Consider the following 16,211-nt stretch of genomic DNA (forward strand, 5'->3'; position numbering starts at 1 on the left):
AATAAATTTATGATATTATAAAATAACATTTTATTTGGATAAATGTCATTAAATTTTCATATTAAACATTTTTTAATATATAAAATTAATTAAAATAATATAATTAATTATACAATTTATTAAAATTTATTATTTCAAAAAAAATATTACACTTTATATATATATATATATATATTTATTATGAATATTATAATTAGATCACCCAACTACAAATGTTATAATTTAATTGACATGTTACACATTGCTACTAAACAGGTGTTATAATTTAAATGACACGTACATATGACTAATATTGTAATTTAATTCACACATAATCATATATACACTTTATGAATATTATAATTTGATTGACATATACACATTACTAATATTATAATTTAATAGAAATATATACGTCATTTTATCGTATCACAAATTTAATAAAATAAAAAAAATTACTTTTCATTTTTTTAATATATTAGTTTTGACCCATAACCTACTTTATTTATAAAATAAATAAATATAATTATAACATATACATGGATCTTATAATTTAATCGACAAATACACCTTACTAATATTATAATTTAATCAAAATATATACATCATTTTATCGTATCACAAGTTTTAATAAAGAAAATAAAATTTATTTATTTATTCTTTTTTTAATATATTAGTTTTGACCCATGACCTACTTTATTTATATAAACATATTTAATATATAATTTTTTTTACTTTATTTTTATTTTTTTTTCAATTTTTATTTTTTAATAAATTTTAATTATAATTTTTTATATAATTTTTTTTAACCAACAAAAATATTATAATTTGATCAACACATACAAATATTTTTTTAGGGGTGATAAAAATAAAATAAAACAAAACAAGCTTACTCCTTCATTTATTTGATATTACTTAAAACCATAGCACAAAACAAAACAAGCTTACTCCTTCATTTATTTGATATTACTTAAAACCATAGCTTAGTCTAAACCCTAAACAGGACTTCAGCCACTACCCATACCCATACCCATCATACCCAAACCTAGTTCTCTCATCCTAACTTGATGAGTAGCCATAGCCACATAAAACTTAACCGTCTGAATAGGATTCAGAATCGCAATCACCTTGGTCGTAGCCTTAACCCTTACCCGATCAGCACATGCCACCAGTGTCGCAAAAGCCGATTTCAACGAATTCATTACCCTCTCCCCCTCGGTCCCTATTCTCCCACTCTGTGCCGCCTCCGTAACATAAGGCGCCACGATCGAGGGAGCTTCCCGTTGAATCCGGCTGTGTTCTTCGGTGAGCCAAATCTCATCCGCCATTATCTCCTCAAGAACCGCCTCAATTCTCGTTTCTTGGTCCGGTGTCAACTCAAGTTCCGCCCTAGGCACAACCCGAAATACTAGTCCGGGCTTGAAACCGCCTACCCATAGGGTGACACGTTCATAGGATGTGAGCCAGGTGGAAGATAGGATAGTGTAGACATCGGCTTCGATTAATCTACCCTTGGTTTCGAAGTATTCGAGGTAATGAAGACGAACCCTAGAGAGGAGATCGGTAATTCTTTGATCTCTACTGGTTAATTCATCCTGAGTCATTGACTCAGGACGATCACTCGCATATGATGAAATGGTATTGAGAAGTTCCTCACGAAAGTCATTTTGACGATTCATCCAACTTTGAAAGAAAGAAGTAAAAGACTCGGCGTCATTGTTAGCCATCTTAGAAGTGTGATTTTGGTTAATGGAGTGATTCAAATTTATAGGCGTGATTTACTATGGAGACGATGGAGAAGAAGATGACTGTGAAAAGAAAGAACGGCGCGTGTATGTTTTTACATGACACTTGTCAACTAACATGCAAAATAATTGAGGTAAAAAAAATAAAAATTAATAAAATATTTTTTCTGATAATATGTATAAAATAATAATTTTAATATATAAGATTAAATACTATTAACCCTAATTATTTGCTAAAATAATGATTTTGATGTTTATTGTGGTGATGAATAAATCATTATCTTATTAAAACATAAAATACATTTTTTATTTGAATAAGTTTTAATTATGTTAATATATAAAATTTCACAGCTGTAAAGACAGACAACACCTTAAAATATAAATAAAAAAAAAATATAATTTTTAATATATATAACTTTTGGGTCGATAATTAATAATATGGGCTGGGCCAGGGCAGATTTTTGTAGGGCACAGATAGGTTAAAAACATATCCCGAATTTTATATATATATATATATATATATATATATATATATATATATATATATATTACCTTATAATTTCTTAAAATTTTAAATTAATACACTATCTTGTCTTTTTTTTATCCATAATTTTTTCATTAAAATTTGACAGCTGTGAAGAACTGACAACACCTTAAAATATAAATAAAAAAAATTATAATTTTTAATATATATAACTTTTGTGTCGATAATTAATAACATGGGCTGGGTCGGGGCTGATTTTGTAGGGCACAGATAGGTTTAAAACATATCCCGATTTTTTTATATATATATATATTACCCTATAATTTTTTAAAATTTTAAATTAATACACTATTTTTTTTTTTTTAAGAAAAAGAAAAACTTATTTTTATTTAGTCTTATTTTTATCCATAATTTTATCATTATTTTTTTTAAGTTTACTTCATAATGTTTTGATATATATATATTTATTGATCATTTTTATTATAAAATTTTATATATAAAACTTAGAAAATAACTATTTTCTAAAAAATAATAAGTTTGAAGATTAAATAAATTAATATATTATCAAAGTATAGAATAATTATGTTATTTAGATACATTTTAGTTATATTTTTATAATATATATTTATAATATATAAGTTTTGATATTTGTGAAGACGCCAAGTTAACGTAAAATATATATTAAAAATTGAAATAATGTATTTAAGTGTATGGTACATATAAATTTTGTTCTCATATTATATTTTTTCTAGTCTCTTTAATTATTAATATTTGTTAATAGTGAATATTATTATTTTTATTTGAATATATATTTATATTATAAATTTAGAATTTAAGATATAGAATTTAGAATTTATAGTTTAAGTATATAGAGTTTTGGAATTGAAAAAATTATCTATTAAGGACTCTAGGCCCAATAGGCCCAACTCAAAATATTATTGTCACAATTATGTATTTACACTAATTTAGGAGAAGACTTGTTATTGATGAATATATTGTCTATGATGATTAAAAATGTTAAAAAGAAAGTAATTTTTTTTTAATTAGTTAACTAATCTAAACAAAAATAATGATATTTAATTTGTTAATTAAAATGTTATTTGAATAAACTATTTTTTGACACCATTTTGTAAAAGATTATATGACAAATGAAATATTCATAAAAAACAAATATTAGTTTATAAGTATTGTAATTTTGATATGGTATATTAAATAAAATAAACAATCACTTTAAAAAATTATAATATATATATAGTTGTAACAACTAACAAACTATATCAATACACAATTTTGGAAAATATTATATTATTGATGAATGTAGAGGTATATAATAGTGAAGACAAATTCTATGCACAAAAATTACAATTATTTTTATTATATCATTGAATTATAATCAAACATTATTATTTTTAATTAAATAAATAAAATATATTTTTCAAAAATAAAATTAATATACATATCAACAAAAACTAATAAATTAAAAATCAAATTTCAGTTCATACTATATATAACTAGAAATGTGTTTAAAAATAATTTATTGATTTCTTATCAGATCCAGTCCAAGCTACAACTCTAGACCTTGAGAATGGGCCCAATAAACACATTATTCAATAAAATATTTATGTTTTAAAGCTTTCAAAATATTCAATTAGATAAGTGTGTGAAAATTAAATAATAAAATATAAAAATATTTAACTTTTAATTACTTGATTTGTAAGTGGTTCTTGATAGAATATAAAATTAATATTGAAAAATATGTAAATTTTATAGTCAAGTTACATTGAATTAAGTTAAATATTATATTTAATTTTTTTTAATTTAAATGAAGAAAGATATATTTTTTATAACTTAATTTAAGCTAAAATATAATTAAAGAGATAATAATTAACTTTACAGATTAATCCCTTCTCAATGTTTATTTAATCATAATTTCTTAAAATTATTGGATTAGACAATTCTGCATAGAATATTTATATTATAAACATTTTAATTAATATTTTTTATAATAAGAACTCTATTGACTTTATTTGATTTGAACTATTTAATAATCAAATAATTTACTATCTTTTTATATACATTAATAAATGAGATAATCAAATTATAAACTAAATATACTTTATTATATATATATATATTTTATACCTTAAATTATTTTACACTTCTTATAATATAATAATTTAAATATTTAAATTAATTATTTAAATAAATCAGTCCGAACAAAACCCATGTTATGTGTTTATTGATGATTTATTGAGTCATTTCAATTGAATCAAACAAACCATAATATTGTGGCCTCTTTCGTTCAGTACTCGGTAGAGTTTGACATGGGCTTCTCCTAATAGGCCTCAATTGTTTGGACAATGTGGTTGGCCCAAACCGCAAACAGATCTAGGTCAAATTCAAATATTATATAAATTAATATTATAGAAAATTTGTTGACAAAATATTTGGATTGGGATTTGGGGTATAGTTGAATTTGGATGAATAAATATTAAATTTGTTAATATATTTCTAACTAAATATATTTTAAAAGATTATTTTATTTTAATAAGATATTTATAAAACATAGTTTTTAAATAAATTATTTTATTTAGCTCGAAGTCTCGAACCCAAATCCAGTTCAAGATCTGAGTGTTTCAAAATAGGGCCATTATTATTGTCAACAAAAAAAAAAATGTTCGATTACTTTGAACGGATGAGTCTCTATTTCAATTTTTTTAAGTAAATTATTTGGCTAGGAAGAAACCGCGTAATGTGACGATAGGTACTAATCCTTTATAGGACCTACAGACTAAAGAATATATATATATATATATATATATATATATATATATATATATATATATATATTTTGTTGGGATGGTAAATATTTTGTTTATAACTGTTATTTTATTTATGGTTATCCTTCGTTTTATTTTAACTCCTCAAATTGATTTAAACGATTTTTATATGAACATTTACACAAATAAAAATTCACCCTAGTTATTTAAACTTAAAAAACAAAAAACAAATTAACACTTGAAAAAGAAGGATCAAATGCCACATAATCATGAATAGAAGCCTAGAAAGAATAGTAAAAACAATAAATAGATAAAATTATTGATCTCAAATAGTCCAAATAATAGATTCATTTTAAGTACAATATATTGTTAGTGAACTTTAAGATAATATCATTGCATTGCATATGAACAAAATATAAAATCATTTTTAGATATTTGTTTTAATCAATAATAGTCCAATTTTGTCACATCTCATCCTTATAATTAACTCTATATATATATATTACAATTATTCATACGCTTAAGCATCACAAACGTGTCCCCTAAGGCACTATTTTACGTGTACAATTAATTAATGTCCTTTCAGCCAAAATAAGAATTAAAAACAAGATAAGATAAGGGTCTTCAAAATTTTAAATACATATAGATCAATCCAATAGGTTTGTTCAAAACCTTCAAATTAACATAACTAATAAATAAATAAAATTTCTATATAAGGTATAAGAAATTAAAGCAACAATAGATTTTTCATATAAATATATTGAAAACTTCTAAATTTTAAACGTGTTAACCAAAAACCTACTAAAATAGCTTAAGTGTTAATAGATCTTATATGATTAAATGTATCATATTTGATTATAATAAAGAACACTTATATTTTTTTAAAAAATATAGTAAAAATAATCCCTATAAAAAAATTCTCAAAAAGAGATGAAAAAATATGAGATGCATTCATTTTATTCCACATAATGATTAAATACAAATTTCTTTAATTTGTCTTGCCATATTCATCAAATATCAACAAAAGAGTTTATATTTATAAGAATAAGTGTCACATAAATTATTTAAGATAACAATTATGTGATGTTCAATTTTCATTAAGAATTATCCAATGAAAATATATTAAGAAATACATAGACTCTGAAATACTTTGAATTAAAAGAAATTATGAAACACATTGACTCCGAAATAAAAAAAATTTCATTATGTTACATTTAAATATAAATTACAAACTAGCGGATTCTCAAGATTCGGTATCCTAAATGAAAAATAAATTATTTTTAATTTTATTTTTATATATTTTAAGTTATATTAAAATATTCGATAAATGAGTAAAAATGAACTCATTTAGTTAATTAAATATCATGTTACCATGCATTATTATTATATATTCAATTTTAACTGTTTATTTAGGGGCCTACCTAATAAACCATGATAAATACAAAAGAAAATGATTAAATTTGATTATAAAGTTGAATTTATTTAAATAAAATAAAAACTCAATTATATGATACTATATTTCCATCCCACATAATCCAACATGTACCTCACCTCCATAATTGAAGAGGAAACAATCATTTGTATGACAAATAATTTTATAATAAATAAGTCAATAAAATAAACAAGATAAACTATTTAGTATTTACCATGAAGGTGTAAATTAATTAATCTTGATAATAAAGCTTCAAAAATCTTATTATTTAAGTTTTAACAATTAATAATCAAATTAATTTCCTTAATTAATATACAAAAATTCAAAATATGTAAGAAGTCAATAAATTAATCTATTAAAAAAATGAAAATTTCTATTAGAAGCAAATCATTTATTTCAAGATCTGTGATTTCTGTTTTCCTGCCATTTCTACAGCTTCAAATTTCCAGTTTTCACCTTACTCTCTCTCTCTAGAAATGCACAGCCGAGCTATCTACGCATGGGGAGTAGCGATTGTGTGCTTTGTAGTGTTGATGGTTGTGACTCCAGCAATTCCACAGTCGGAGAAGTATCATGACTTCGCTGACAAACGCGTATTCTTCGGTGATTCATCATCTCTCTTTTGATTTCATCCTGTCTTAATTCCTTTAGTTCAACTTCTGTTTGTAATTATCGCGCCGATGATATGCAGTTTTCATCTGATCGTTCAATTTTCTTCATCCGTTGATTATTGATGATTATAATCGTTTGAATTTCTCGCTGTTAGCTAGCTGTTATTTTTTCTTCGTTGTTGATGATTATAATCGTTTGAATATGATCTAGTGAGAATATGAGATAGATTGCACTTGTTTAATTGATTAACTGTTCATTTAGATAACCTATTTGATATCTTCAAATTTTCATTTCTAGTTATTGATCTCTCTTTTGATTTCATCTTGTCTTAATTCCTGCGTTCAAACTTCCGTTTGCGTTTGAATTCCTACGCCAATGATATGTAGTTTTCATGTGATCGTTCAATTTTCTTCATCCATTGATTATTGAATTTCTTTGCTGTTAGCTATTATTTTCTTTGTTGTTGCTGATTATAATCGTTTGAATATGATCTAGTGAGAATGTGAGATAGATTCTACTGGTTTAATTGATTAACTGTTTATTTTCAGAGTGTTTCCTTATAGATATCTTCAAAAGTGAACAATATTGAAGCATTTAATCTGAAACAAACATACTTCTATTCAATTTTTCAGGTATTCCAAATACACTAGATGTGATTTCAAATTTTCCATTTCTAGTTTTTGATCTCTCTTTTGATTCCATCTTGTCTTAATGCGTTGATATGCAGTTTTCCTCTGATTGTTCAATTTTCTTCATTGTTGGATTATTGAATTTGTTCGCTGTAGCTATTATGTTCTTCGTTGTTGCTGATTATAATCGTTTGAAAAGGATCTAGTGAGAATGTGAGATAGATTGCACTGGTTTATTTCAGAGTGTTTCCTTATAGATAACCTATTTGAGGTATTCAATTCAATATATACACAAGCATTTAATCTGAAACAAAGATACTTTGATTCAATTTTTCAGGTATTCCAAATACACTGGATGTGATTTCAAATTTTCCATTTCTAGTTATTGGTGTCGTAGGGTTAATACTGATGTTTCATGGGAACTACTTTAGGCTAAGGTAATAACCAATTCTTAAATCAAATGACTCAAGTTTTATGTAACAATCATACAGCTTGTTTTACATAGAATAGGAGGAGAGATTTGCGGTTGGACTTGTTTTTACATTGGTGTATCTACTGTTGCTTTTGGATCATCTTACTATCATCTTAAACCAAACGATGCACGTCTTGTATGGGATCGTTTGCCAGTAAGGAGGTTTTGAATAATGTCCACTTTGGTATTGCTTTTTAATTTGTTCTTACATTGATTTATTGTTAATGCAGATGACTATTGCTTTTACATCAGTAATGTCAATCTTTATTATTGAAAGAGTTGATGAAAGAAAAGGAACATTATCACTTATTCCTCTTCTATTGGCTGGTGTTATAAGTATTTTCTATTGGCGGTAAGTGTAGAATTTTTCCTTAGCTCTTCTATTTTGGTTTGTTGATTATTTGATCTTCATATCGCGATGCAGGTTCTTCGATGATCTTCGTCCATATGCGCTTGTTCAGTTTGTTCCATGCATTGCCATTCCTGTAATGGCTATAGTTTTGCCTCCTATGTACACATATTCCTCATATTGGCTTTGGGCAGCAGGTTTGTTTCTTGTTTATTTACAGTAAAATCAAAGCAGAGTAAAGAAACATAATCAAATCATTGCTAAAGTTTCTCAAATTCTTCAATTGACTGGGGCATAACCAGGACGGATTTACCCATAAGACTACAACCGGGGTGTGACATAGGTAGATTTTGTGGAAAAAAATTAGCCCGGGTAGATTTAAAATCATAACTCCGTCTTGGGCATAATTACACAACTAAGGTTGAGAAGTATTTAGTATAGCTTCTTAGAAGTCGAAACCTTAGAGATCATAACACGAATTTCACATTGAATCGATATTTGTTATTGCAGGATAATTTGTTAGCATCTTCATGAATAACTTGCAGGGTTTTACTTACTAGCTAAAGTGGAGGAAGCATTGGATGAGCAAATTTATGGATGGACTTTCAATATAGTAAGTGGGCACACTTTAAAGCATTTATGTGCAGCCATGGTACCTGTCTTCCTAACTCTCATGCTGGCAAAGAGGCATATCGAAACAGAAAGGTATTCTTCTTAACTTTTTTTGTATTGAAATTTTCAAAAAAAACATGTTTTAATCCAAAAATGTTCTATATAGTTTTTGAAAAGTTTGGGTTGCTTCACTTTGTTTATACTTTTTACTATTTAAATAAGATTATTAAATATATACCCCTGTAGGGATGAGTTTAATTAGACTATGGGTTAGATGAATTTTAATCTAATTCATTTATAACTTTCCATCAAAAGAAATCATTTTTAAATTATGAATTGGATTGGATAGAATGGAAATGGATTTTATTTTTTTTGTTAAATTATGATTGAATTAGACTATTCCCCATTTGGAAACACTAGTTATAATTTTTGTTTCCGGTAGATTCAAAGAAATAAAAAAAAGTGTGGGGTTTGTATGAGACAGTTAAACCATTGGTGTTTATTCTGTGGGGTCGACTAGTATGAACTTTATTTAAATTATAACGTTTTTAGTGAAGGTTAAAACCACTAGCAGTTAGTTTTCGGGTTTTGGGTTAAAATCATTAGAATTTGAGGGTTATTTGTAGGGATTCAATTAATGTTATATACCATATTCCATGAAAATGCAGGCAAATAAGTTTGTATGAGACATGGAAAATTTCATGCAAGAAAGTAAAGGGTAATAATAATGGTGATGAAACAATGGTGGAGACTTATACTTGTACATGCACAAACAACACTCATGATGAAGAAGAAGCTACCCATTGATAACTGCAACTGAAAAATTAAGATTTGTATTTTTTTTTTTATCATTTGTAACATTCTGTCCATAATTTAGAGCAATACAAGTCATTGTGCCATTTGGAATTTGTATTTGGCACCATAACTTGTCTCTATTTATGCACCCAAAATTAATTTAAATGTCTATTAGCTAGTCTATTGGAAATAGAAGAAGAAAACACAGACCCATTTGATAAAGTGACAAAAACCACTAATAATGATAAATATTAAGGCTGAGATGGGTTGTTTGATGCAATTTAGAGGTGGATATATATTAAGGCTGAGAGGGTTTAAGTCCACTCAATTTTTATTTTATTTTATTTTTGTAAAATCTCATAGTTTTCTAATATTTTAATGTATTTTTCTAATACTAAAAAAATAAATATTTTTTTTTGAATTAAACAAGAACTATGATATCCCCCCATCATAATTCCCCCCTTAAACTCAATAAAAAAATAAAACAATTTTTTTTTATTAAAAAAATAGACAAAAACATGATTTGATATACATTTTTATTCATAATTTTCTATAAAAAAAAAACATGAATTTTCAAACCTAACCCAATTTCAATTTCTGAATCCGTCTACGTGGCATGTCATATTGCTGGATTAATTGATTTGTTATCACTAGAGATTTGATTTTTTTTTAGAATATTAGTGGGTGGTTGATTTGTTATCGCGAGAGATTTGATTTTTTTTTAGAAAGTTAGTGGGTTTTGGTTTAATAGTTTTCTTTTTCAAAAAGTTAGTAGGTCAGTTCAATCATTTTTTATTATAAATTATTTGAGTGTAAAATCTTAATTCATTTTTTAGGATTAGTTAATCTCTTAATTTTTGTATTTTACTTTTGTTTTGTTTTTCTTCCTTGTTTATATTTCATACTTAATTTCAGACTAATTTCATAAATAAATAAATAAATAAATAAAACAAAATTATGATCCGTGTCTAATAAATTAAGAAAAAATATGTAAACTAACATAAACTATATGCATTTACACTTATAAAAAATATATACAAAATATTATTTATCTATAAATATTTTAAATAAAATTAATATTATTCAAATCTAATTAATTTAAAATTAGTTTTAGTTTGTAAAAATTAAATTTTATTTAAATTTAATATTAACATATATCATCTCTCAGCATTCACATCAATTGACCATAATCTTGTAACTTACACTTTTTTATATACTTCTTTATCCTCTTGGCAAACTACCAATAATCTTGTGATTCACACTTTTTCATATGTCTCTTTATATGCAACTGAATATCGAGGGCCATATCTTTCATATGTTGTTGGTGTTGTTAGCAGATTCATAGAAAAGCCAACTGAGATACATCACAAGGCAGTGAAACATGTGTTTCGATACCTTTAAGGCATTATACACTTAGGTCTAGTGTTTCGAAAAGGAGGTGGTGACGAGGATATAGTGGATTATTTTGATAGTGATCTCGTAGGTGACCTAGATGACAAGAAAAGTACGAGAGACAATGCGTTTTACGTTAATGATAGTCTCGTTTTGTGGAACTCCCAGAAACAGAAGACAATGACACTATCCTCATGTGAAGCAGAGTTCATGACCTGCAGCAACGGCAGCGTGTCAAACACTTTGGTTGAAATCATTGTTGTTCGAACTAAGTGGTTTGAAACCTAAGGTAGTGAAACTCTAGTTGACAACAAGTCCGCACTTGCACTCATGAAAAATCTAGTTTTTTATGATCGTAGCAAACACATCGACACGAAATATCATTTCATTTGAGAATGTGTTGAAGAAAGTCAAATCAAAGTAGAGTTTGTTCGAACGAATGAACAGAAGGGCAACATACTTACGAAGGCTTTGTCAGCATCAAAACTGGTGATGATGCGACACCTGATCGGTGTTCGTGATCTCGAACCACACCAGAACTAAGGGGAAGAATGTTGTATTACTTCTGACTATTACAACTTTTACAAAAAAAAATGAAAATTTGCAATAATGTGAGAAATGAAAGATCTGCATTAATGAGAAAAATAAAAGATTTATATTAATAAGTAAACGGAAGATCGGAAGAAAAAGTTTTTTTTTTTCTAATAAAATGTATGTTATTCTCAATAAAAACAAGAAAGTGATAAGAGTAAAGAGTATACAAAATTAATATACTGTCCAAAAATCTCTTTCTTCCTTTCTTTAAGGATTATCAATACATATCTATCTATCGGTATAGTCTGAGAATCTTGTAAGTTTTTATTAATTATCAGATTTGTGTTTCAATTGATGTGTTCATACTTGTTTTACAAGTTTGTGGGTAAAGTTAAAGTCTTTATTAAAGATTTTACTTCTCATTATTATGTATCTTTTTTATTTATCAGATTTAATGTTCTCCTTACTAATGAAAATACATTCTATTTGCATAATCAGCAAAATTTAGTTTTATTATGTGAACCAAGATATTTCTAAACTTGATTTTATAATTTATAGATTTTTTTTTTTTTAATTTACAAATGATTGTTTAGTCAACAAAATTGAATAAAAATTAATTTTTTATTTGCATTAAAGTATAAAATATAAATAAAAAAATTAAGGTAAAAAAATGTGTCTTTAAAATATATTATATTTATATATAATATTTTAATACTATAAATAATAATAAAAAATAACATAATTTTGTATTAATGAATGCATGTTGAATATTCTATTGCAATTTAAAGTATGAAATTATTTGAAAATCTATATATATAATTTCATAATTTTTCTTTGTAAGGAAACTAAGGAAATAAAGAAAAAGAGATGCTAGAAAAGATCGATCATCCAACAACTATTCACTCACTTTTTTAATCAATATTTTTCAAAATAAATAGTAAGAAATAAGATTGTTATTTTATTGTATATACTTGTAAAATATTATATTTAGATAATATAATTATTATAATATTAATATTATATTATATTTTGATTCAGATATATAATTATAGGTCCCCATGCAGCATGGATTCATGAAAAACAAGTTGGTTATGACGTCAATGAACCCTAATGAAGAAGAAGACGAAGAAGGGCTAAAAAAGGAGGATCGACTCAGTGAGCTTCCAGACCACATTATCCACGATATTCTTGGCTTTTTACCCATTAGATCCGCCGCCCAAACTATCGTTCTTTCACACAGTTGGAAGAACGTTTTTTCTTCCATCCCCTCCCTCGATTTCACAACCATCGCCGCTCCTCCGCCTCATTTTCCGGTTAATGTTGCGAGGGAACGGTTCCCTATGGAACTACCATCCGATGTTAGAGACATCAATTTTCTCAACAAAACTTTATCTCTACGTGACACCAACTTTACCATCAAAACCTTAAAATTGAAATCCTCTCAATTAAGTTCTATGGCCTTGGATCTCTTATTCAAATATCCCAAAATCAACAATATCCAAGAGCTAGATGTGGAGGTGGTGAACAAACTTTATTTCAATATCCCGTGGAGCATCATCAATTGCGAAAGTTTGAGAGTTTTAAGGTTAAATAAATATCATGTTTATTGATTATGACGATCTTATTAAACCATTAGTGATGAAGCCAGAATTCAAATATGTCCATACCATGACCCTATATAGGTTATCTTTCCTCCTCCTTTTTAATTCATTAATGTTAAAGTTGTGTTTGACTATTTTTGAATGTTTTCAATTTTATTGTTTGTTAGATTTTCTCCGGAAATGATTTTAAGAAAATTTTAGTAAATAAATTTGAGAGTTTAAGAACACTCAAAATTTCGACATATGATGAAATGAACGGCTCCAATGACAGCGATTTCTCAGTGATTGCTAAGATCTTCAAAAACTCTCCAAACCTCGAAACACTTGTCATCTCAATCGAAACATATAAGAGCGATAAATGTCGGGTAAGTATTGCTCTTGTCCCTCGTACTTTGATTTTTAAAGTAGCACAGCAAAGTATGTGTTATGAAATTTATTAATTGAAATTACATCAACAGATTGACGACGATAAATACTGGGAAGATCAAATTCCGGAAATGAACGATTTTCTTAATCATATAAGGACGGTTAAGTTGAACTTGTTTAAAGAATATTACAAATACATGAGTCTAGCAAAATTCTTACTCAGGCATGGAAAAATCCTACAAGAAATGATATTGTGTATAAGAAAATTTGATACTAAAACAGAATTGACTCGCCGTAAATTTATCAAGTCTAAATTAAGGAAATGTTATTGGGCATCTCCTAAAGCTAAATTATTATTTCAATAAATTATCAGTTATTTTTTTTGTTTTTAACATTTTTATCATTAAGAAATAATTATTATTTGATTTCATATTTATTTAACTTTAATGCATATTCTTACATTATTGATAAACTATATTGAATGTTTAAACTTACATTAAAGTTGATGATCTAGGGTTAGATTGATGTTTTTAATTATTTTCCATTATGACATCCTTGGAAGAAAATCGTTTTCATTTTTTTTTATTTATTCATAAAGATGTATCTTACATTATTGATAAAAATATATAGAATATATTTAAAATTATACATAAAATTAATCATCTAATAACATTTTTATTGAAAAACTATTTGACACTCCTTTGGTGACATTTCATATAAAAATATGTAAAAGTGTCATTAGTTATCCTTAAAGAATAAATCGATTAAACTTGAAGTGGTTGAGTTTATACTTAATGAGTTTGATCAATATTGTCTTATTACTCTTTATTTTAAATTTGATAATCAATAGAAATAAAATTCGAATTAAGAATTCCTCAATGGATTTTATATATATATATATATATATATATATATTTAATTTGGGATAATGAAATAGGTAGTTTTTAATCGTTTAGAATTTTAATAAAGTAGCTACTCAAATCTATAAATTTAAGTAACAATTAAATTAATAATTATTTAATTTATCTCAAGATACTTAATACAACATTAATGTCATTTTTTAAAAATAATATTAATTGTTAATAGCATTTTATTGAAATGACTAAATATTAATAAGAAAATAGATAAAATAATTAATATATTTTTTAATTAATTAATTATTCACGAAAATAAAATTTTATAATTATTAATTTATGCAACTCCATAAATTAATTATCAATTTTGGATAAAATAAAATACACAGTACTATCATTTAAAAAATTTCTTCAATCAATTTCAAAAACTATTTTCACCAGGGACGAATCTATATAGCTAGGGGTTGGGGTGGACTGAAGCCCACCCCGAAAAAAAAATAAAATTTTATTTTACGGTAGAAATATGACATTACCCTTAATTTCTTAAAAAAATTTAATATAATTCATTGTTTTTTTTTCTAATTATTAAAAAAATGGTAAAACTTTATTTTTATATACTTATTTTTTTCAAAATTTTCTCGTTATCATTTTATGCTCACCCTAAATTTGTTTCAAGCCCACCCCAATTCGAAATCCTGAATCCGTCCCTAATTTTCACTATGGTGATTATTTATATTCATACCATCCAAATCATGAACAATAATATTATTAAATTGAATTTGTAATTAATGACATGTAATTTATTTTATTATAAAAAAATAAAATTCTATTTAAGGCATATCTTAATTCTTAAATTATATATATATATAAAAGATTCTTTAATTATATCTATAATTTATAATTTATATATATATATATATATATATATATATATATATATATATATATATATAGTGTTTGGTAAGTTGTACAAATTATATAGGGTATAAGTTGTATAGAGGTATAAATTGTAACGATGTATAAATAATATAGAGTAGTATAAGTTGTATAAGTTATTGATGTTTGGTAAGAATTATAAAAAATGGTATAAGTTGTATATGGTTTATAATTTTGTGTTTGGTATAAGAATGTAGTATAAGTTGTATAAATAATAAATATTAATTTAAAATTATTATTAATATTATTATTTTATTTATTTATTTATATTATAAATAATATTGTTTATTATTATAAATTATTGTTTTGTTATTATTTAATAATTAATATAATTTTAATTAAAATATAAAAAATTAATTATAATATAAACATAAATTATGTTTATTTAATTTAAATATTATTAATAATTTTAATAAAATAAACAAAAATAAAAACATTATTTATAATATAAGTAAATATAGAAAATAATAATTAATAAAATTATCATTATAAAATAAATATTTTTTAATTAAAATATTGACTATTTAAAATAATATATATATTAAAAATGATTATATATAATAATAATAATATTAAAACTAAATAAAATATTTAATATATTAATATTAATAAAAATATAATAAGAAATTAAAAATTAAA

The 16,211-nt window shown here is 24.9% G+C and overlaps 2 protein-coding genes across 2 annotated transcripts; one reads left to right on the top strand and one right to left on the bottom strand.

The window, feature by feature from the left end:
- Window positions 1-986: 986 nt before the first annotated feature.
- Window positions 987-1,706, bottom strand: LOC124943957 (protein ZW2-like). The gene has a single exon (XM_047484410.1). The coding sequence runs from the start codon at window positions 1,704-1,706 to the stop codon at window positions 987-989; it is 720 nt and encodes a 239-aa protein (XP_047340366.1).
- Window positions 1,707-6,785: 5,079 nt separating this feature from the next.
- Window positions 6,786-9,202, top strand: LOC124942443. The gene is made up of 6 exons (XM_047482957.1): window positions 6,786-7,023; window positions 7,999-8,098; window positions 8,167-8,287; window positions 8,364-8,485; window positions 8,558-8,679; window positions 9,028-9,202. Exons 1-6 carry the CDS (start codon window positions 6,897-6,899, stop codon window positions 9,198-9,200), a joined length of 765 nt encoding a protein of 254 aa, XP_047338913.1. The 5' UTR covers window positions 6,786-6,896; the 3' UTR covers window positions 9,201-9,202.
- The last annotated feature ends 7,009 nt before the right edge of the window (window positions 9,203-16,211 follow it).

The sequence above is a fragment of the Impatiens glandulifera genome, chromosome 6 (genome assembly GCF_907164915.1).
Source record: "Impatiens glandulifera chromosome 6, dImpGla2.1, whole genome shotgun sequence".
Taxonomy (NCBI): domain Eukaryota; kingdom Viridiplantae; phylum Streptophyta; class Magnoliopsida; order Ericales; family Balsaminaceae; genus Impatiens; species Impatiens glandulifera.